This window comes from Dendropsophus ebraccatus, chromosome 15, assembly GCF_027789765.1.
Source record: "Dendropsophus ebraccatus isolate aDenEbr1 chromosome 15, aDenEbr1.pat, whole genome shotgun sequence".
NCBI classification, from domain to species: domain Eukaryota; kingdom Metazoa; phylum Chordata; class Amphibia; order Anura; family Hylidae; genus Dendropsophus; species Dendropsophus ebraccatus.
Window position 1 is genome coordinate 68284012 of NC_091468.1, and position 22881 is coordinate 68306892.

The 22881-nt window shown below is 41.7% G+C and overlaps 1 protein-coding gene across 2 annotated transcripts in view; it reads right to left on the reverse strand.

Annotated features, from left to right (window-relative positions):
* The window catches only part of SYNE1 (spectrin repeat containing nuclear envelope protein 1), a 385540-nt gene that overhangs the window by 74115 nt on the left and 288544 nt on the right, over positions 1-22881 (reverse strand). Inside the window, exons 10-23 of one of the 2 annotated variants that reach the window (XM_069955312.1) lie at positions 20698-20838; positions 16246-16413; positions 14470-14631; positions 14008-14202; positions 12774-12947; positions 10624-10815; positions 7718-7765; positions 5098-5229; positions 4496-4602; positions 3659-3815; positions 3273-3404; positions 1510-1665; positions 679-888; positions 145-246 (exon numbers count right to left, since the gene is read on the reverse strand). In XM_069955312.1, coding sequence (XP_069811413.1) covers positions 145-246; positions 679-888; positions 1510-1665; positions 3273-3404; positions 3659-3815; positions 4496-4602; positions 5098-5229; positions 7718-7765; positions 10624-10815; positions 12774-12947; positions 14008-14202; positions 14470-14631; positions 16246-16413; positions 20698-20838 — 2076 coding nt within the window. The remainder of the gene's footprint in view (positions 1-144; positions 247-678; positions 889-1509; positions 1666-3272; positions 3405-3658; positions 3816-4495; positions 4603-5097; positions 5230-7717; positions 7766-10623; positions 10816-12773; positions 12948-14007; positions 14203-14469; positions 14632-16245; positions 16414-20697; positions 20839-22881) is intronic. The other variant, XM_069955314.1, reaches the window with a different exon arrangement.

Consider the following 22881-nt stretch of genomic DNA (forward strand, 5'->3'; position numbering starts at 1 on the left):
ACAGGGATGGGTGAGTATAACTTCTTTACTATGTTACCAACCTTACTTACCTACTACCTATAGGTGAATTAATAGATCAGATTTGTTATTAAGGAGAGTCCTATTGACTATCACATCATCAGTAAGGCTGTCTGCACAATTTACCTGCATTTGGTCTTTTGCTGGCCGTTCAGCTGCTTCAGCCAGTTTGTGCAGTATCACGTATTTACTATCGGCCAAGGTTGTGAAGAGCAGCTTCAAATCATTCTGAAGGAAGAAACAAAAAGAAACAAAAACACATTTGTTGTTTATTTATCTTGTATTGTTCTGAGGTTAACATGACAAAACAAATGGAGATAGTCCGGGCTCTAGGACCTCTACACCTCACTGTGCTCTATGCAGAGTGTACGTGGCTGAGCATGCAGGGAGCGGACATACAGCACGATGAGGAATGGTGGTGCGAGGGCTCAGGGAAAAATAGGCTCCGCCTCTTTGACACCAGTTCAAAATAAAGGTCTTTTTTAATTAAAATAAAAATAGACAGAGACAAGGACTAGGGTATGTTCTGAATGTTTTCATTGGTATCTATCCCATGGTGCTATTAGCTCAGGGAGTCATAGAGTCACTTTAAACAATTTGCAGTATACTCTAAGAGTATGGAAAAACCTAAAGCCAAGTAACTGAATGTGACCATGATACCTGGAAGGTCAGGAGGTCCTGTAGTCTTTCTTTCATCTGACAACATCTGTTATTGACCACAGACTCCAAGGAGTTGAGTCTTCCCAGAAGACAGTATAAGGTTTCCTCGATGATCTCGTGGTGGTCTCCGCTGCTTGTAAAGGTTTGGAAAAACAGATTTTTGTTCTTGTCCATTTCTTCGGTCATTTCTTTAATGTCTTTTGCTAATGTCTGTATATGAAGCAGATAAAAAATATAAGAAGTAAAACATTAAAGTGTTATCCGTGTTCTGTAACAGATCCAAAAAAGGAAGACCTCGCCATGTCTTTATATAACACTAGGATACCGCTGAGGATGTTTGTATACATTGACTTTTAAGACCGTATTACACAGCACGATGTAGAGGAGGGAGTGGTCGCTTCCCCGTCGTTCTCAGCTTGCTGCCTGGGCTATTACACCCACAGACGGTAAATGGTAGGAGCTGGGGTGGGGGTGGGGGTGTGTGATTGGGGCGTTGGGGGGGGTATGGCACAGGAAGCTGCCGGAAGGGCAGCTATTACACAAAACGATTATCGGTTGGAACAGCCAGTAACTGTCTGTGTACAGGCGATGATCACTTGGTATAACATGGCCCTTAGGCTATGTTCACACAAGGTCTTTTTAGGCAAAATAACGGCAGCTGTTAATAATCATCCTTAATAACAGCCATCAAATAACTGATGTTTTTACGCCTGAAAAAAGACGTTGTGAAAACATAGCCTTACAGGGCAACGCCAGCAAAAAAAAAATATTTTTTCAAATCAGCTGGTGTCAGAAAGTGCCATTAGGTTAACAGAATATAGCAGCAGATACCTCTTGGTTATAAAGGCAGGTTTCTGTCTGTTCTGGCTGAAGAGCAGTTTCTACAAAAAGGCGTTCCTCCACGTCATCTAACCAGGTAGAAGTGGCTGACACGGCTTCATAAAGTTTCTTCTCCAGCGGGAGGATCTTCTTTTCTCCAACCCCATTCTAAGGACACAGAAACATCAATCATGTTAATTTTTATCTAAATGAAACTATGGAGAGCTATACCATTGAGGTTCTGATGTCATAAATATATATATATAGTAGTTAATATCTTTATGTGAATACATATGCTTTGCTTACTCTATAGTTTTTTTTTCACTATAAGGCCATTTGAGATGAATGTAATATGGCTGCAAATCCCAGCCAAACCGTGGGTCTCATGACCTGAACTAAAAGCATTGTAGCTCTATATGATGCTGTCAGTTCCGGTCATTAGACTTGCAGTCACGTTGGGACTTGTGGCCCTAATTAGGATGCAAAAATGTTGTCATATTACATTGGTCTAAAACCCTACCTTAGTCCGGCTTTACACTGCCTTAAAATTTCGGAAAAACACCGAAAGGTTAATGGAAGTTTATAAATTTGCCTTACACACGTGTTTTTTTTTTTTGTGTGTGTGTGTGGGGGGGGTTGGTTCTCTCCCCTCTGGTGTTTTTGAGGCTCTTTGACAGTTTTTCCAAAGTTCAACATGCTAAGGGTCTGGTGTTTTTTTTGGTAAAACTGTGGTGTTTTTCTCCCATTGACTTTCATGGAAGTCTTCTGCTCCACTAAAAATGCAAATGCTTATGTTTATGGAGTATTTTAGTGGCTCTATTCTGGGCAGAAAAATCTACAGTCTGGCACCCAGGGGGTTAAGTTAACCCCCTGTGGGTTAGACTGTGGTCCATAAGGGTGGGAAGGGGACCAGGGAGTGACAGTCTGGTCACCAGGGGGTGGACGAGACTGTCACTTAACACTTTCCTTTCTGGAGAGGGTGCATCTGGGCCTGAACACGGGCTTCTATGATGAAGTCCATGTTCGGGTCAAATCGCTAATTTGAAAAATGGTCAAAGTTATACCAAACACAATACACACAGACACAAAAAGCCAGAGAAAACTGCAAAAACGTGGTGTTTCTGTGGTGGTCAGAGAAATGCGACAAAAAACAAGTAAGAGGGCACCCTGACGGTGATTTTAAAGTGGTAGTTTACCAAAAACATTCTTCTTTCAAATCAACTGGTGCCAGAAAGTGCCAGAGATTTGCATTTACTTCTATTTAAAAAATGTCAAGTTGTCCAGTACTTATCAGCTGCAGTATGTCCTGCAGGAAGTGGTGTATTCTTTTCAGTCTGGGGAGCAGCAGAGGTTTTCTATGGGGATTTGCTGCTCTGGACAGTTCCTGACATGGACAGAGGTGGCAGCAGAGAGCACTGGGTCAGACTAGGGAGGTTTTAATAGAAGTAAATAACAAATCTCTGGCACCTGCTGGGACCAGCTGATTTTAAAGAAAAACATTTGGTGACCTACTCCTTTACGTGGGCACAGTTGCCTCAAAAAAATATTACTCAGCTTAAGCTTAAGAGTAAATTCAGTGGAATTCCATGGTGGAGAATCCCGCTTTCCTCCTCTCAAAGAATTGACATGTCAATTCTTTGAGCAGAGAGCGGAGGCGCGTGAGCCCTAACATAGAGTCTCCGTTTGACAATGAGGCAAGCAATGAGAGCTCGGCCACGGAATTCCGCTGTTTACTCAGTGTGAACTGGCCCTAATACTTCATGAAGCATACAGACCTGAGAAGAAACATCTCCCAGTGCTTGGTTTAATCCATCCAAAATGTTGACAACTGCCGACTTATCTTGAACCTGTTTGTCTCCTTTATAGAAAGGCACTCCGGAAATGACTCGATTAGTCTTGTTAAAAATCTGTTTAAAGTAAAAATATATATGTCAGTTTAGAAAGAAAGATTAGGGATATAATTAGAGCAGTGAGGGCTAACCTTGACACTCCAGCTGTTGCAAAACTACTACTCCCATCATGCCTGGGCAGCCAAAGCCATATCTTTGGTTGTTCAGGCATGATGGGAATTGTAGTTTTGCAACAGCTGGAGTGTCAAGGTTAGCCATGACTGAATTAGAGGGTGGACATTGGTATATTAGGGTCAGTCCTCCATACTTACCGGCTGCTCCTGCTCCTGCTGTAAAGCATTTTGCACCAGCTTTTCCTTGGTGCAGAGTTCCTGATGCAAGGTCTCCCATTTCTTTCTCATCTGGATCGGGGATGTCGGCTTCACTCCTTCCAAGCCCAGTTCTCTAGACAAGGAGTCTGGACCCTCACTGTGTAAAAGAAGAGGATAATTATCAAAGGTGATTCCATGGCTTTGCAGAATTTGGAACTTTGCAGAATTGAAACATTTTGGAATAAATGAAGTAAACTAAGAGTCGGTCTAAACTTAGCACAGATAGTGTAAGGATGCACCAGATGTTGTATAAAACAACTGTGGCACTGTGATAATTGTGTATTTTGCCCATAACAAACAATAACAGCACTGGTTTTGTTTTGCCCACAGCAACCAATCACAGCTCAGCTTTCATATCTTAAAGCGATTATCCAGCGCTACAAAAACACGGCCACTTCCTTTCAGAGACAGCACCGCTTTTGTCTCCAGTTCAGGTGTGGTTTGCAATTAAGCTCCAAATTACTTCAATGTTACTAAGTTACAAAACCTGCACCCAAACTGGAGATAAGAGCGGGGCTGTCTCTGAAAGAAAGTTGGTCATGTTTTTGTAGCGCTGGATAACCCCTTTAACAAGCTGTGGTAACTTACACCAGCTTTTATTGGAGTAGGGATTTTCCCTACTCGACTCCTAGAGACAAGGCGCTGCCAAAGCAGTCTGGCTGGGGCTTACCACTTCTCATTCGGCCATGTGTATGGGAGGATGGGAGAGAGAACTGATGGCTGAACGCTCATTATTTGAAGGTGTATAGGCACTTTAGGAAAGAGAAAAGACCACACCTGATATTTGTCTGATCACTGGTTGTCTGCTGATTTATTATCTCTCCTCCACGACTCGCCACGGACTGCAATAACTTCTTCTGCTCAGCGAGTTCCTGCTCCAGTTCCTGAAACGGAACAAAAAAAAAACAGCAGTGTTTAAACCGTGGTAAATACTGTACATGGACAATGTATCTCACTCTTTATATTAACTCAAAAGCATGTAAAAAATAAAAAACACCACTTACATCAGGACGTGAAACCAATTTATATAGGTAATTATCAGCTGCTGTATGTCCTGCAGGAAGTGGTGTATTCTCTCCAGTCTGACACAGTACTCTCTGCTGCCACCTCTGTCCATGGCAGGAACTGTCCAGAGTAGCAGCAAATCCCCATAGAAAACCTCTCCTGTTCTGGACAGTTCCTGACATGGACAGAGGTGGCAGCAGAGAGCACTGTGTCACACTGGAAAGAACACACCACTTCCTGCAGGACATACAGCAGCTGATGAGTTCTGGAAGACTAAAGATTTTTTAAAAGACGTAATTTACAAATCTCTGGCACTCAAAAACAAAAATTAGTGAACATCCCCTTCAAAGGTCTTTTCTATTATAGGAATTTACCTTTTGTTTCTGCAGACTGTTCTGCTTTTGTAGTGAGCGGGTAGTGCGGGCCTGAGCCAGCCATTCCTGGACACTGGGGCTCTGGGAGGAAGACCGCTCAGACTCAGACTCCTCTTTTTCATGGAACGTCCCCTGATGGAGGATAAATAAGATAAGAACAATGCCGCCACTAGTCACACCAAAGACACCAGCTCGAGAAAAATAACTCAAGGAAGGAAATAATATACAGATAAAGAAATGATATAATTATTATTGCTTTTTAAAATCACTCAAATCACGCACGATATCACAGCAAGTATCTGAGTATTCACTTAGGGGGACATTTACTATTAAGTCGAAAACGTGGGATTTTTCTTCAGAGTAGTTGTCTGATTTTTTTTCCAGCCAAATGGGATTAATTTAACAAACGTTCCATAAATCTGTCAATAGAATATTCACAATAAATTGCACACACACATTGCCCTGGTACTGACCGGACCTCGGCCTGCACCAGCTTTTGAAACTTTTTAAAAAGTCACAAAGGATAAATTGGGCGCAAATCCCGGATTATACAAATTTTTGGTTGAATACTCAAAAACAGGCAGATTAAAAAAATAAATAAAAAAAGTTGCATCTGAAAAACATTTGCCCGTCGGATACTGGTTAATAAATAGAACTTAGACCAATAATTGGCGAAAAATCCAATTATTCACCTAAAAATAGTCGCAAAGCCCTTGGTAAATGTCCCCCTTAGTCTATTATTTTATGTATCAAAAAGTTTAAATATAATCTAGAAATTGTTCCCATCCATTACCCCACACCTATGTAGATATTGATTGGTTAACCCTATAAGTGCACGCACTTTCTTCACCTGTTAGGGTTGTGGTTTTCTTCTACCGCAGATTCACATTACATTGATTTTATCACTAAACCGGACAAGAAAGGTTGTCGAATCATCGAGCGATCTAGTGGGTTTTTTGAGTGTCCGCTACCGTAACTATAAGATTCCTGAAATCTGCAGCCTAATTTATTAGTCTTAAAGGGTTTGTTTACAAAACAATATATATATTTCAAATCAATTGGTGTCAGTAAATTCCAGAGATTTGTAGTTTACTTCAATTAAAAAAAATCTCCAGTCTTTCAATACTTATCAGCTGCTGTGTGTCCTGCAGGAAGTGGTGTATTCTCTCCAGTCTGACACAGTGCTCTCTGCTGCCACCTCTGTCCATGTCAGGAACTGTCCAGAGCAGCAGCAAATCCCCATAGAAAACCTCTCCTGCAAATGTTGTACGGTTCTAAGTTGTACAACTGTTTTTATTTGGAAAAGTTTGTTAAAACCTAATAAATATATTGAAACAGAAAACCTCTCCTGCTCGCTCTGCTGACTGGAGAGAATACACCACTTCTTGCAGGACACACAGCAGCTGATAAATACTGGAAGAAATGAGATTTTTTACAAGAAGTAAATTAGGAATCTCTGGCACTTTATGGTGCCCAGTTGATTTCAAAGAAATTTTTTAGGTGAACAACCCCTTTAAAGACAAGGTTAGATTATAACAGGAGGCAGCCATCTAGTTGTGGCCGATCCGGAGGTATACACGTCTAGCTATGAGTTCAGCCATGACTGATTATACAGGTCCGTGCTGTAGTATAAACATGATAATCCCGGCGCTCACTAAACACGTTCACGTCAGAGCATCTCATGGAGATTAGGTGACGTGGAGGAGAAGAGATCAGCCAGCCGCATATTACTTCTCCTGATTCTTATTGCAGACACGTGAGACGTGTAAAGAGTATTTATGGTCACTATAAACAACGATGGGCGCGGTTTTCGGGTTTTGATAAATCGGTCGTATTCATAATGTTGGTAAAAATTGATGGAGAAATGACTCCCTGAAATAATTTATGGAAAATACTCTATATATTTTCACAGACGTTTTTATATCTATATGTAAAGGAAGACTTAAAGGGCATTTGTAATTTACTTCTATTTAAAAATCTCAAATTGTCCAGTACTTATCAGCTGCTATATGTCCTGCAGGAAATGGTGTATTCTTTGCAGTCTGACACATTGCTCTCTGCTGCCTCCTCTGTCCATGTCAGGAACTGTGCAGAGCAGGAGAGGTTTTCTATGGAGATTTGCTGCTGCTCTGGACAGTTCTTGACATGGCCAGAGGTGGCAGCAGAGAGCATTGTGTCATACTGAAAAGAATACACCACCTTCTGCAGGACATACAGCAGCTGATAAGTACTGGACCCCTTTAAAAATAATATAAAGCCACTATATATATCTTCTACACAGGGACAGGCCATGACACACAAGCAGCACTAAGCTCACTACTGGCTGCCTCTACACCAACCAACACACACATAACCAGCTGCCATTTATTCTCTAATCCTACAGGTTGGCAGCAGAGTGTGCTGGGCAGAGGTGGACTGCAATGAACAATACATTCCGCTAAATATATAGAGAAGTCCATCACCCTTATAGAAAGACAGAAAAATCACAAGACCATCAGGTGGTGATTGGGTATAATCCATAGTTATTAGTATTACTGATTGGAGGGGTAATATTACACAGCACACCCTGAGAGATAGGAAAGAGCAAGCAATTCCCAAACCAAACCCCCAGCTGTATTACATGCTCTGCTTTCCTGTGTGCTTTCATCTCGCCCCATGCTAGCTTAGCCTAGGGAACAAACAAGACAGGAAAGGGCTGTTACATAGATACATAAGAATATACTTGTACTGCAGTGTATGCATTGTGCTATATCCAGCACATTGTACTATATCCAGCACATTGTACTATATCCAGCACATTGTACCAGATCCAGCACATTGTACCAGATCCAGCACATTGTACTAGATCCAGCACATTGTACTAGATCCAGCACATTGTACTAGATCCAGCACATTGTACTATATCCAGCACATTGTACTATATCCAGCACATTGTACTATATCCAGCACATTGTACCAGATCCAGCACATTGTACCAGATCCAGCACATTGTACCAGATCCAGCACATTGTACTATATCCAGCACATTGTACTATATCCAGCACATTGTACTATATCCAGCACATTGTACTAGATCCAGCACATTGTACTATATCCAGCACATTGTACTATATCCAGCACATTGTACTATATCCAGCACATTGTATTATATCCAGCACATTGTACTATATCCAGCACATTGTATTATATCCAGCACATTGTACTATATCCAGCACATTGTAATAGATCCAGCACATTGTACCAGATCCAGCACATTGTAATAGATCCAGCACATTGTACTATATCCAGCACATTGTACTATATCCAGCACATTGTACTATATCCAGCACATTGTACTATATCCAGCACATTGTACTATATCCAGCACATTGTACTATATCCAGCACATTGTACTATATCCAGCACATTGTATTATATCCAGCACATTGTACTATATCCAGCACATTGTACTATATCCAGCACATTGTACTATATCCAGCACATTGTACTATATCCAGCACATACTCTTATCCAATCACATTATACAGGTGGCAGCTATTTGAACCAAGGTTTCCTTAGAGCACGATCGGGCTTTTCCATTAAGATAAGAGCCGCCATCTTTTATGCACGGGCGTCAAACTCAGGCCCTGTCGCTGTTGCAAAACTACAATTCCCATCATAACTGGGCAGCCAAAGCTTTGTCCAGGCATGATGGGAATTGTAGTTTTGTAAAAGCTGGAGGGCCGGAGTTTGACAGGGAGTATAGTAAGTTTAGCCTCTTCACAGACGCTGGAGCTATTGGTGCAGGAAAAGATGGCGAGAATGATGGGAAGCTTCCCATTCAGTTTGTTTCTTTGGGACTAGACCAACGCCTCGGTGTGTAATATTGATGTGATGAGCCAACATGTAATATACAGTGATAACTCTGTTCTTAAACTCAAACAGTTCAGTTCTCTGACAATATCTTCAAGGAAAATGTGATCAGTTCTCAAATACTTTTCCTGGCACCCAGTACAGTAATACCTCGGTGTTGGAACACTCCTGAACACGAACTTTGCTCAGTATCCAAACGTTTTTGCGAGTGTGGGTTGTATGTGGTGAGTTTAGCACTGGTGAGGCTTCACATACAGTGCAGCAATGTATAAGATTGCTGGGGTGCATATACAGTACAGTAGTAGTACAGTCAGTGCACCGCCATCTCCCATCCTGTACTGTACTGTATAAGATTGCTGGAGTGCATATACAGTTCAGTAGTAGTACAGTCAGTGCACCACCATCTCCCATCCTGTACTGTATAAGATTGCTGGGGTGCATATACAGTACAGTAGTAGTACAGGCAGTGCACCACCATCTCCCATCCTGTACTGTATAAGATTGCTGGGGTGCATATACAGTACAGTAGTAGTACAGGCAGTGCACCACCATCTCCCATCCTGTACTGTACTGTATAAGATTGCTGGAGTGCATATACAGTTCAGTAGTAGTACAGTCAGTGCACCACCATCTCCCATCCTGTACTGTATAAGATTGCTGGGGTACATATACAGTACAGTAGTAGTACAGGCAGTGCACCACCATCTCCCATCCTGTACAAGACTGCTGGAGTGCATATACAGTACAGTAGTAGTACAGTCAGGGCACCACCATCTCCCATCCTGTACTGTATAAGATTGCTGGAGTGCATACACAGTACAGTAGTAGTACAGTCAGTGCACCACCATCTCCCATCCTGTACTGTATAAGACTGCTGGAGTGTATATACAGTACAGTAGTAGTACAGTCAGTGCACCGCCACCTCCCATCCTGTACTGTATAAGATTGCTGGAGTGCATATACAGTACAGTAGTAGTACAGTCAGGGCACCACCATCTCCCATCCTGTACTGTATAAGATTGCTGGAGTGCATATACAGTACAGTAGTAGTAGTACAGTCAGTGCACCGCCATCTCCCATCCTGTACTGTATAAGACTGCTGGAGTGCATATACAGTACAGTAGTAGTACAGTCAGTGCACCACCATCTCCCATCATGTACTGTATAAGACAGCTGGAGTGCATATACAGTACAGTAGTAGTACAGTCAGTACACCGCCATCTCCCATACGTTACTGTGCTGGGATCGGGACTCTATACAGTAAAGGATAAGTGAGGAGTTGGTGACTACTGTACTACAACTGCTGGTTTTGTTGTACATTTCTTGTATATAAAGTACGGTACAGTATATAGTGCTATTCTGTGCTGCAGGGATTACACTGGGCACTATACAATGTAATAAATGATACTGTAGATAATTATTGGTGGCTGCTGGAACCAATTAAACATATTTACATTATTTCCTATGGGAAGACACTGCTCACTCCTCAAACTGCCTTCCAGAACCAATTAAGTTTGAGATCAGAGGTACCACTGTGTACCAATATAGTATCCATTTATGAATAAATCTCTAGAGGATGCAGCAATGGATTACAACTACCTTCTTATATAAAATGTTATCACAAATCAAATGCAAATAATATTCTGAACGACCCACAATGTATAACTGAAGTACCTGAATGCTGATCTGCTTGTCCTGTAGAACCCTTTGCAGCTCCAGCAGGCTTCCCTTTAGTGTCCTCAGTTTCATAGCTAGCTGTTCGGCCTCCTCCTTGGTGTGGCTCTTTCCTTCCATGAGTAAGTTCTCGCTGTGCACGGACAGCTCGGACAGAGCCACCACCTTCTGCTCAATCTCCAGTAACATGTTCTGCAGCAGTGAAAACAAAGACGAAAATTCAAACATTTTAGGAAACAGGGATTCTCGGCAGCATCGGCACCTGACCGCCAAAGCCCATCTCTGACACATAAAACCAAAAAGAAAACAGGGTCATTGCTCTTCGGAGATCCAAGAAATGTTCACCATGGGTGTTATGTGAAATGTCTAAGAAGAGGTCCTGCCCGTTGCACGGTTCTTCTAGCAGGTCATCTACACGCAGCGGCCACTGACCACTACACAGTCTTTGCTTCTACAATTGAGCCATGTGTTACACCGATAAGCTCTCGGCCTTCAGAGGTTTGTGAATGACTCTCTACGTATCTAGGTAATCCTCTTTACAGATTAACCTGCATAAACAGATCTGTAAGTGGGTATCCTTTCCTGAACCACTGCACTCATTTCTATCTGCCCAAAAACTTCTGGGACCAGCACCGAAAAAGTTCTGAAAAAAATACTGGATTCACTGATCAGATTGAGTATGAATTGTACGATATTGGACCACGTCACAGCGACGCTTAGGTCTTTGTATTTGTATATGAGTAGGAGATATCATAGCATACTGGGTCAGATTTACTTATCCTTATACTCAGTGTATAGATCGGGCAGTCTAAGGGCCTGTCAGCGCTCGTCATGGTTGTTAGTCTTTCAACATGTTGAAAGACAATGATCAGCCTACATCGTTCTTGTCGGCTGATTGCTGCTTTTTATTACACAAAGTAATTATCGGCCATTATGGCCGATAATTGGCCAAATATGGCCGATAATTGGCCAAATATGGCCGATAATCACTTTGTGTAATAGGGCCTTAAGGGTCATATTACAAGAAAAGATTATCGGCCGTACTACAGCTTAACCGATAATTGTTTTGGCAGCAGACTGCAGTTATCTTCTAAGGGTACTATTACACAAAGCGATTTTTTGACGATTCACGATAAACAAGCTTAAACGACCGCTATGTTGAACGACCTGAAATCGTTCACGCAATTACACGTAATGATCGTTACTTATGATCGTTATTGTGTTCGTCCTGTCGTCGCCACTGCATTCGCTGCTACTGCGAACAACGTCTTATTACAAGTGAACGATTAACGATATAAATAGGTCCAAATTCTATTAAACGGCCAACAATTTCTCATTGGTTGTTTAATTATTGTCTGCTATTACAATAAAAGATTATTGTTCAAATCCGAATGATTTAACGATTTTTTCAACAATAATCGTTCCGTGCAATACCACCCTAAGGGCCACAGGGACGATCTAAGGATCCAGGCAGCCCCTCCCGCTGCTTCCCCCCCCCCCCCCCCGGGGCTGTCGGTGCTTGTAATGGCACAGCCAGCGTGCAGGGAACAAGGAGCGCTAGATCGCTCATACGACCCTTTGTTGCCATCACTTGTCTGGACAATCAGAATCCCAGGCATTGGCTCATGGGTCTTGTAAGTCACCCACTGGGGGTTGTTGATTCTACCACGGTGGCTCAAGTTGTTCAATTAATCGAGGAACAGAAAATGTTTGTAACACCTAATAAATGTTGTTCAAAACATGTGCACCACTTTTTGGGTGCAATTTTTGCAAAATTTTTAACACTTGGAATAGTAAATTTGCCCCATTGTTTTTTTTATTTGCCTCCACACTGCCTTAAAATCTTGGAAAAAAGCCATTAAAAACACCAGCAGCCAGATGTTTCATATGGCATATGGCGTTTCATATGGCATTTTTATTGGTGTTTTTGTCACCTTTTGTGGTCCAGCAGCTAGGTCATGTGATGGCAGACCACAAAAAATATAATTCAAAAATAGTCAAAAAACGCTAAAAAAAGTCAAAAAAATTTAAACGCTTAAATGCACTGGCAGTTTTTCTGGTGTTTTTTTTGAGGCCTGAAAAACATCACATAAAAAGGATACGTGAGGGCACCCTTAGGGGTATTTGTTTTATTACTTGATGAACCTCACCTGGCAATCAATGAGCTGCGCTTCCATGTCCATGGGCTCTTCGAATGCCCGTAATACATTGTTTAAGGTGGCTCTGGCCCCCAGCAACCAGTGATCCAGCTCATCGGCCTCGCTGCGGTATCTCTGCAGAGCCTGCTCATGACGCTGTTCTTCAAGCTGTTCATTCAGTTTTTCCTAATGATATAACAATGTTTTGTATCACCAGGCGACATCTGAAAACGTTACTGGAAATCTATTTCTTCTAACAGGAAGAAGCTGATCCTACCCAGAGCACTGGCCAAAGACAACATCAGGCTGGGTTCACACAGGGTTTTTGACGTCCATTTAACGGATTTGTTTTTAAATGGTTACTTTTAAAGTGTAACTAGTATTTTAAATATTTTTGCAGAAATCAATAGTAGAAGCGATTTTAATACTCTGTAATAGGCTTTATTAGGAAAAAAAAGGCTCTTTCTGTACTCAAAAAGCTGCTTTCCTATCTTCAATCCCCCCCCCCCCCACACACACACACACACAGTTTTTAGCTGCTCATTATCAGGCAAATCCATCTTCATTACAAAGGAGCAAAGTGAAGACGGGTTTGTCTATTATAACCTATGGAGGGGGGAGGGGCTGAGGGGGATAAGTGAGCAGGGAGAGCAGAAAAGCAGCCCATGCAGTTTGGAGACTGGGCAGATAAAATGCTGGATTCACAGGTCAAAAAGGTCAGTGCTTAAACGGGAGCTTGGTGAGAGAAGATTGCAGGATGATGTGCTGTGCAGGGCTGCCTTTTCTCCTCTCTGTGCTCACTCACCCCCTCGACCCCTACCCCCTCCATCGACCATGATGGATGCAGAAATCCTGCTTCTTCCGAAGTGAGGGGGCGGGATAGGAAAACAGCTTTTTCAGTACAGAAGGAAACTCTTTTGCTTAATAAAACCTATTACAGAGTTTCATATAAATCACTTGAACTATTGATACCTATTGATTTCTGAAAAGTGACATTTAAATGACAGTTACACTTTAAAGTACAGAAAAAGGTGGTAAGCCGCGTTTTTGGGCACGCTAAAATTTTTTGATCCATTTTGGTCTTTTTTTTATAATTTAAGTGAATTGAAAATCCAATTCCCCCCATAAAACGGATCCATTAACTGGACAGCAAGAAGCAGTATGAACGCCGCCTTGCTGAAAAATCATTTCATTTCCAAATAAGCTGGATGCATAGATACTTTGCTTTCATGGAATTTTTCATTACCTCCAGTAGCTGACGCTTTCCAGACGCTTTCATTCTGATTGTCGCCATCCTCTCCGCCAACACAGTCAGTGTGGACTGAAGAGCTAACTGATCCGCAGTCTCTGAATCCAAAGACTCAGAAACAAGTTCATCCGCAAAGGATGCCTGCAACTTGCCGATTTCTTCTTGCAACATCAAGATCTCATCCATAAGAGCCTAAAAAACAACAAGAAAGGGGTTATCCAGTGTTATTTAAAGGGGTTCTCCAGTGTTAGAAAAACATGGTCACTTTCTTCCAGAGACAGCACCGCTCCTGTCTCCAGGTTGGGTGCAGGTTAAACAGCTTAGTTCCATTGAAGTGAATGGAGCTTAATTGCAAACCGCACCTGACCTGGAGACAGTGTTCACACACTGAAGATATATATATATATTTTTTTACAATTATGAGATATGGATTCAATATAAAACGAGCCTTAGACAGACCTGATGCTCGGCCATCTGACTTTCAGGTGTTTTGCAGGGTTCTAGACTTTCATTCAGTTTGACCTCAATGGCTTCCATTTTGGTGGAAACAGACTGGAGAGAATCTTGGTACCTTTGTTGTCGTTCGAGAGCTTCATACAGAGTGCGCTGCTTCTCACTAATCTGATAAAGAAATACAGATCCTATGTAGTTACATAGAGAATACACGGACGTATGTGGGGAGCAGCTAAACCTAAACCAAGAGTATATATGTACACCTGCCAACAGAGAGCTGAATATGCTGCTACTTACATGCTTACCGCAATAACAACTCTGTTCTGCTGGGTGAGAATATACCCTAAACATTGTTAGGTTGCGTTCACGCGTACAGGATCCACAGCAGATTTGATATTAATGTATCTAAATAACTGAACACAGCATCAGATCTGCTGCGGATCCTGCACGTGTGAACGCACCCTTACAATATACTTCTATGCAGCTCATTTTTGCAAAAAACTGTTAGGTCCCTATTACACGGGATGATTATTCTGCAAATTATCATTATATCGTTTAAATAATAAATGTCGGCAACGATCAAACAACAAATGAGAAATCCTTCACTGTTCGTTTGGTGCAGACACCGAAATCATTGTTAATCGTTCGCTGTAATTCCGCATCTGTTCACTAATCGTTCAGTGTAATTCCACATCGTTCCTTCATTTGCTGGGATCAGATGGAGTAAACGCTCATAGTAATGATCATAACTAAGGGTCCATTTACACAGAAAGATTATTTACCAAAGATTTGAAGCCAAAGCCAGAAAGAGACTATAAACAGAGATCAGGTCATAAAGGAAAGCCTGAGATTTCTCAATTTTTCTAATTCATTCGTGGCTTTGGCTTCACATCTTTGGCAGATAATCTTTCTGTGTAAATGGACCCTAACGACTATCATTCTGTGTAATATAATGAACGATTACGACTATTTATTGTTAACCATTCAAAATCGCTTTGTCTGATAGGACCCTTAGTTTGCTTTCTGATAGAAGATGCTTAGACGGGCGCTGTCACTACAAATACCTTTACACACATCATCATCAGACATGAAAAGCAAAAAAAAACCAAAAAAAAACCCACTGCAGCTGTTTTTGTATGTAATCAGACAAGTCCAAAATGATTGATCACAGCAGGTCTCACTGCCAACACCTGCTCTGATCAGGGGATATAGCCGGGAGAGATTGCAGCAGCAGCGTGCTGTTCCTGATAAGTGAGACCTGATGTGATCTATAATTTTTGACATGTGTGATGACACCTCAAAAGTTATTAGTAGTGACAGGTGAATGGTGCTCATGTATGATTTTGGTACTCCAGTTCATGTTCAGTGTAGACCTCAAAAAGCAATTATGTTAAAGGGGAACTATCAGAAGGTTAGCTGAATCTAATTCCTACTGCACAGGAGACGCCGAGGAGGAAGCTCTGTCTCTGACCTTCCTCCTCAGCGATGTTCCGGTGCGGTTAGTAGTTTGCTCCACGGTTCTGTAAGACTGTTAGGAGCACTGCCCGCCTCCATAGTGCCAGCTCCATTGATTATAATTATTGAAGGATTGGCGCTATGGGGACGGGCAGTGCTCCTAACAGTCTAACCGCACAGTGGAGCAAACTTCTACTGCAGCAGAACAGCGGAAGGTAATTTACATCCTTCCCTCCTCGGCGCCTCCTGTGCAATAGAGACATATCAGCAGGTTACATTTGTCTAATCTTATGATGGTTCCCCTTTATATATACTGTGAAAACCTACCACATTCTTCAAGGTCTCCCAAGAGCGCTGAAGATCGTCTAGCTTGGCGCTGGCAGCAATCTCCATCCCCGGCTCATACATTTCCTGAGGTGAGGCGGTGTTTGGCTGAATCTTGGCTGCGTCCGTCTGCAACTGTTCAGCAGATAAGGCCTGGTAATAAGCAATGTCCTAAGAGCATGAAGCACAACACAGTACAGATCACATAGCACCAGCATGCACGCTCACTCCTATAGCACACCTGATTCAAGAACAGCTGCCTTTTTTTAATGCTCTTTTTATTATATTAGTGACAGATAGATGACAGATTGATTTTTTTTTCTTGACTGTGACTTCTTGCAGCGCTATTAGAATCATTGTAAGTATCGACTTGTAGGCAATCTTATGGAGTGTGGCAGTCAATTCATATTTAACATCAAGCAGTAGGGCTACACAGTGTGCCCCTAGACTAATAAAGGGTACTCCAGCAAAAAAAAAAAAAAAATCTAAAAATCAACTGGAGTCAGAAGGTTATATAGATTGGTTATTTTCTTCTAGTGTTCCAGCACTTATCAGCTGCTTTTTGTCCTGCAGGAAGTGGTGTATTCTCTCCAGTCTGACACAGTGCTCTCTGCTACCACCTCTGTCCATGTCAGGAACTGTCCAGAGCAGGAGAGGTTTCTTTGTTGTTGCTCTGGACAGTTCCTTACATGGACAGAGGTGGCAGCAGAGAGCACTGTGTCAGACTGGAGAGAATACACCACTTCCTGCAGGACATACAGCAGCTGATAAGTACTGAAAAACTGGAGATTTTTAAATAGAAGTCATTTTCAAAACTATAATATAACTTTCTGACACCAGTTGATTTGAAAGAAAAATCTTTTTTGCTGGAGTACCCCTTTCATGTATTTGTAGTCTTTTTCAGTCACTCTAGGATGGTTATTGCATTATGGTAAAAAGTTTAACCAAATACTGAAAGTGCACAACACAATAACAAATGGGGCTACTAGGTGCTAGGCTACATTTATTGGATTCTTAAAGGGTTCTGGCAGCAGATGGAGGGTAGATGGATGCGGATGTCTGGGGCCCCTACAGCATGACACCACATATTACATGATGTCACATATTACATGTAATTGCTTGTCTTCTATATGACTTGTATTGCTCTGTGGGGTTCAGGACCTGGTTATTTTTGTGTCGGACATTTCTGTTTTCATTGTTTCTCTTCCGCATGGTATATTGGGGTGCCGGGGTTATAGCTTACATCACGCTTAGCTATCAGAACCACTCATGCTCATGATTCTTATACATTCAGGGGTAGTCAATCCTCTTGCAGTTGGTCAGTAAGCATTTTGTATGCTAGGACATGGGTAGCCATTATAGAGGAGCAAACCGGGAGCTTTACTGGGTCCATTCAAACCCAAACGCTCTCAATTTGATTACCGGTGCCTGAAGAGAGTCCTGGAAAACATGGATACAGCCTATGGCCTATGGCTAAATCCATGTATTCCAGCCAGTCTTAGGGCTGCATGCAACTTCTTCAGGCACTGGAAATTAAATGCACAGGGTTCCGGTTTGTGCTTTAGGTTTGTTCATCTCTAGTAGACATATACAGTGGCTTTAGTTTCACATATCCTGGTGTATGTGTGGCACATGGTTTTGTGTGGGTTTTTTTGTTGTTTTTTTCCCAAAAAATAAATTAATAATTGATAAATAATAAATAAATTAATAATGAATGACACAATAAGGCTTGGTTCCCACTAATTTTTTTATTTTTTTGCAAAAACGGATGGAAAAAACGAATGCATGCCTTTTGATCCGTTAGTCCCTCGAATTCCATTATAACAAAATACTGATCGTACACAAAAACGTAGTCCACCTAATTTTCGTGTCTGTTAAAAAAACGGATGAACACACATGCCTTTGTTTTTTCCATCCGGTTTTTGCAAAAAAAAAGGATGAAAAAAAAAAAAAGATTGCAAAAACGTAGTGTGAACCCAGCCTAACACAGCTAGGCCAAAAAGAACAATAAATACCTAAAGTACGGTCAATTGCATTCTTTTTGTAAATAAGGCCGGGCACAATATTTTGCAGTTATAATTATATACCGTAAGAAAAAGGGGGGGGGAAGAAACCTTGTAGGGGCCTAAAACACTTTTCTTGGCACCATCTATGTGCTGCCCATCATGATCAGGCAGGGGCAGGTCTGGGGTAGGTACAAGCATGAAGGACTCATTTTACGCAGTAGATGGGATTTTTGCCCGTATATTCTATTTATCAAAAAAACAGGTTGGGCAGACAAAAGAACATTTCAGGCCCCACAGACAGATACATTACATCCATGTACCTACCCCATAGCAGGGCAATTAAAATACCACAGTGGGGGCAATAAATGAAAAGGCAGATAGTTTATTGATAGTAGTGCATGTTCAATGTCATTCATCGGCCTTTTCCTGCGCCATTTCAAAGAGCTTATTTGTGCACTAAAAACGTGTCACTTTTGCCCCCAGAAATCCTGAGGTCATTGAATTTTGTTGCGTGTGCAATAAAACTGGTACATAACCCTGTAAAAGCCCCGGAAAATGTATAATTTATAACAGAACCTTGGGGGCCTGGGAGGTGAAACCAAGGGCTGCCTGTGGCCCCGGGGTATGTACTACTGGCCCAATGTTTGGAGTAGTAATAGAACTGGGACCTTTATAGTTACTGTATTATGGTGCAGATTTTGGCACAAAATTCTGTGTGCAATAAAATGATGCATAACCCTGCGTTATGGTGAATAATTTCAGGGCGTTCGCTATCGTTTATCTGAGAAAACGGTGTTGTCTGGTGTGTTCTGTCAGGGTAGTTTTATCTTTATTCTCAGAGTTTAGGGGGAAGGGGTGTTACTTTTTTTTTTTTTTTACTGCACAATGTTTATGATAGGCTACATCTTGTATATAACCGCACATATACAATATAACAAACAACTTTGCCGTCTCGTTTTTGTATTGCCTCCAGGAACATTTATGCCAATCAGAAACCTATGAGGATATATTAGGGCTAGCTGTATATGCTATATACTGCGCTTCTTGGATTCGAAGAGACAGTCTTGTAAACCGAAGAATCCCAAAGCTCTTTGTCTCTTTATAATCTGAATTAGAGGAGGGAGGCTTTCTCTGAGGGGCAGGGGGTCTGTCTGCAACCATTGAAATACTAATCCGTTTAACTAAAGGCGGCTGGTTTAACCTATTTTTAGTGGTACTTTCTGGCTGGAATAACTGTATAGTTCTGTGAGGTCTCATAGCTGGCTCCTTGCTAGATAAGGGGGTATAGATTTTCTATGTAAAGGGAAGGTGTCACCTAAATTTTCTTTTGGTGATTAAAGTCAGATCCTAAAACTTGTTCTTTTATTCCAATCTGTTTCTATTTTCTGACTATATTTTTTTTATTTTACTTTTTTGTACATTGTTATGGGAGCGGCCATCTTGCCTTAGCTTTTTTTTAACAGCACTTGGTAATATGCTTTACAGCAAGCCTCATGGACTTAGAAGACAATATACAGACTCTGTACCCTTGATATGAATGGGAAACATTACTGAGCACGCTCTGTGATCTGTGAAGAGGTCATTCCACAGGGAACTGCTATTGTCTCCCCTATCTACTGGTGTCACATGATGCTGCAAATGCTGTACAGATCACTTTACAGCAGCCTCCTCTTATCACCATAGACACAATAGGAAGTCTCAGGTTAGTTTTAGTCCCAGTGGTGAGAATGAAAACTGCAAGATATCAGAATTATTTTCTAATATAGATAGAAAATTGGAAAATTAAAAAAAAAGTCTCTAAAAATTCTTTAAAAAAATCTGTTTAACATAAAACATTATTTACACCATAAGTCATTTTCTCATGACACCTTCCCTTTAATATATAGTCACATTACGGTCAATCTTTAGGGACAGTTTTTTGGTTGTGACACCTGGAACCCCAGCAGTTCTAGGTCGCCATAAACTCAACCATAAGACCATTTTCTAAACAGAAATTCTACAGGCCAATAGGAGTCTACAAAGTCATGGTGAAGGTGGCTGATGTCCGGCTTATTATACCGCACAGAAAACACAAAAATACAAGAAAAACTACAAGACAAAACAAACCTCCCAGACAAGTGCAGCCCGTGACGCTCTGGATCACATACAGACACAACAGATATACCATTAGGTGGGAGATAGGGGAACTGTAATGTCATAAGGCAAAATGCAAGATACGGGAGGCCCAGCAAAACTACACGCATTCATGGTGCATCGGCCATCGCACTGCCAGGAGGTGACAATGACCTCAAACCAGAGCAGTGGCTATTATATTAATAAGGCTGGGTTCACACTGTGCTTTTTACTCTGTTTAAGGTACACGTTTTATGACTTCCATTAGTTTCACACTAAGGTCCAGAGGATCTGGGGCTGCACTTGCTGGGATCAGGTACATACAGCATAGTGATACCTGGTTAACAGAAGCGTCTGTATTAGCCACAGGTGAAGGAGACCGACAGGCGGGTGGAGAGGAGATCTCACTGTTGGTGCCCTCCTCCCCTGATTCCTCAGTGACAGGAGACAGAAGAGTGTGGCAGCGACCGGCGGTCATCTGTCACCGGAAGAACACCGGAAGAACCCCAGAGGACCGCAAGCAGATAGGAGAGAAGTCAGAGATTTCACACAAAATCACAAACGTAACACGTAGTATATGTACATAGAGGAATACAGCTACCTGCAGCATGCGGACAATATATGTGTGTGACATTACAGCCGGCCATGGACCAAGCAGAGAGGACCTGGCTGAATGTTATTTTGGACACGTTACACCACTCAGAGATCATCTCTGCCCAATATGTATGGTATATTACGATATAGAACAAATTAGTAGGGGTTAAAAGGGACTCTATGACCTCCAAAACACTTCCTAAACTTAAAGTGTCACTGTCGTGTTGTTTTTGTAGAAATCAATAGTCCAGGCGATTTTAAGAAACGTTGTAATTGGGTTTATTAGGCAAATATGCCATTATCTGCATTCAAAAAGACTTTCCCCAGGTCCAGTATGCAATAAAGCCTGGAAATTTAAAGGGGTATTCTGCTCGGGTAAAATACATGTTGACTCACAAACATTTAAAGGAACGCTAGGGGCAAAACCGATAGACAATGCGGGATCCGAGAGGAAAGTGCAAGACAAAGGGATTCAAAGAAGACCATAGACACAAGCCCAGTGTCAGGCATATCCCTTCAGGCCTTGCACTAGGAAGCAGTATACATTTACCTAGAGTGTTCCTAAAGGGGATGTTCACCAAAAATATTTTTCTTTCAAATCAACTGGTGCCAGAGATTTGTAATTTACTTCTTTAAAAAAAAAAATCTCCAGTCTTCCAGTACTTATCAGCTGCTGTATGTTCTGCAGGAAGTGGTGTATTCTCTCCAGTCTCACACAGTGCTCTCTGCTGCCACCTCTGTCCACATCAGGAACTGTCCAGAGCAGGAGAGGTTTTCTATGGGGATTTGCTGCTGCTCTGGACAGTTCCTGACATGGACAGAGGTGGCAGCAGAGAGCGCTGTGTCAGACTGGAGAGAATACACCACTTCCTGCAGGACATACAGAAGCTGATAAGTACGTGAAAACTGGAGATTTTTAATAGAAGTAAATTGAAAATTTCTGGCACTTTCCGGCACCAGTTAATTTGAAAGGAAAAAAAAAATAATTGGTGAACAAACCCTAAACGGACTTACTAAAGTAAAAAAGTATTGCACAAAGAAGGATAATGTTTTTTACCTCGCTGACATCAGTACTATAGTGTGAACGTACCGCCCTTACTATCACGTGACACTTCTATAGTTTAATATAATTCTTCTATCAGATGTAATAATCCTCAGGTGCCTAATAAAGTGTCTGTAGAAATCTAATGATCTGGGGCAGAGCAGCTGCGGGGAGAAGCGCTCATACACGGACATCCACCCCCCGGGCAGCCGCCAGGACAGGATTACGTAACAGGTGTAACATAAGGTAACTGCCCTGAAGGACCACTGTAATCAATGGGTCAGGCTTCATGGAGTATCCTCCTGTAAACTCATGTGTAAATCTAGTGACAGAGATGGATCAATAAGAAGTCTTCTCACAACCTAGAAAGAACCTCTGGTTATCATCTAAACTAAAACTGGTGCTGTTTGCTTATATAATTATTAAATTCCTGTACTTCCCTATGCCAAATCTGTAACCAAGTCCCTTAAAGGGGTACTCCAGAGACAAAAGAATTCCTTTCAAATCAACTGGTATCAGAAAGCTACAAAATTTTGTAAATTACGTCTTTTTAAAAATCTCCAGTCTTCCAGTACTTATCAGCTGCTGTATGTCCTGCAGAAAGTGATGTATTTTTTCCAGTCTGACACAGTGCTCTCTGCTGCCACCTCTGTCCATGTCAGAAACTGTCCAGAGCAGGAAAGGTTTTCTATGGGGATTTGCTACTATGTAGACAGAGGTGGCAGCAGGGAGCACTTTGTCAGACTGGAAAGAATACACCACTTCCTGCAGGACATACAGCAGAGGATAAGTACTGGACGACTGGAGATTTTTAAATAGAAGCATATTACAAATCTGTATATCTATTGTATAATAATAATAATATTATTATACTGAATGATTTAT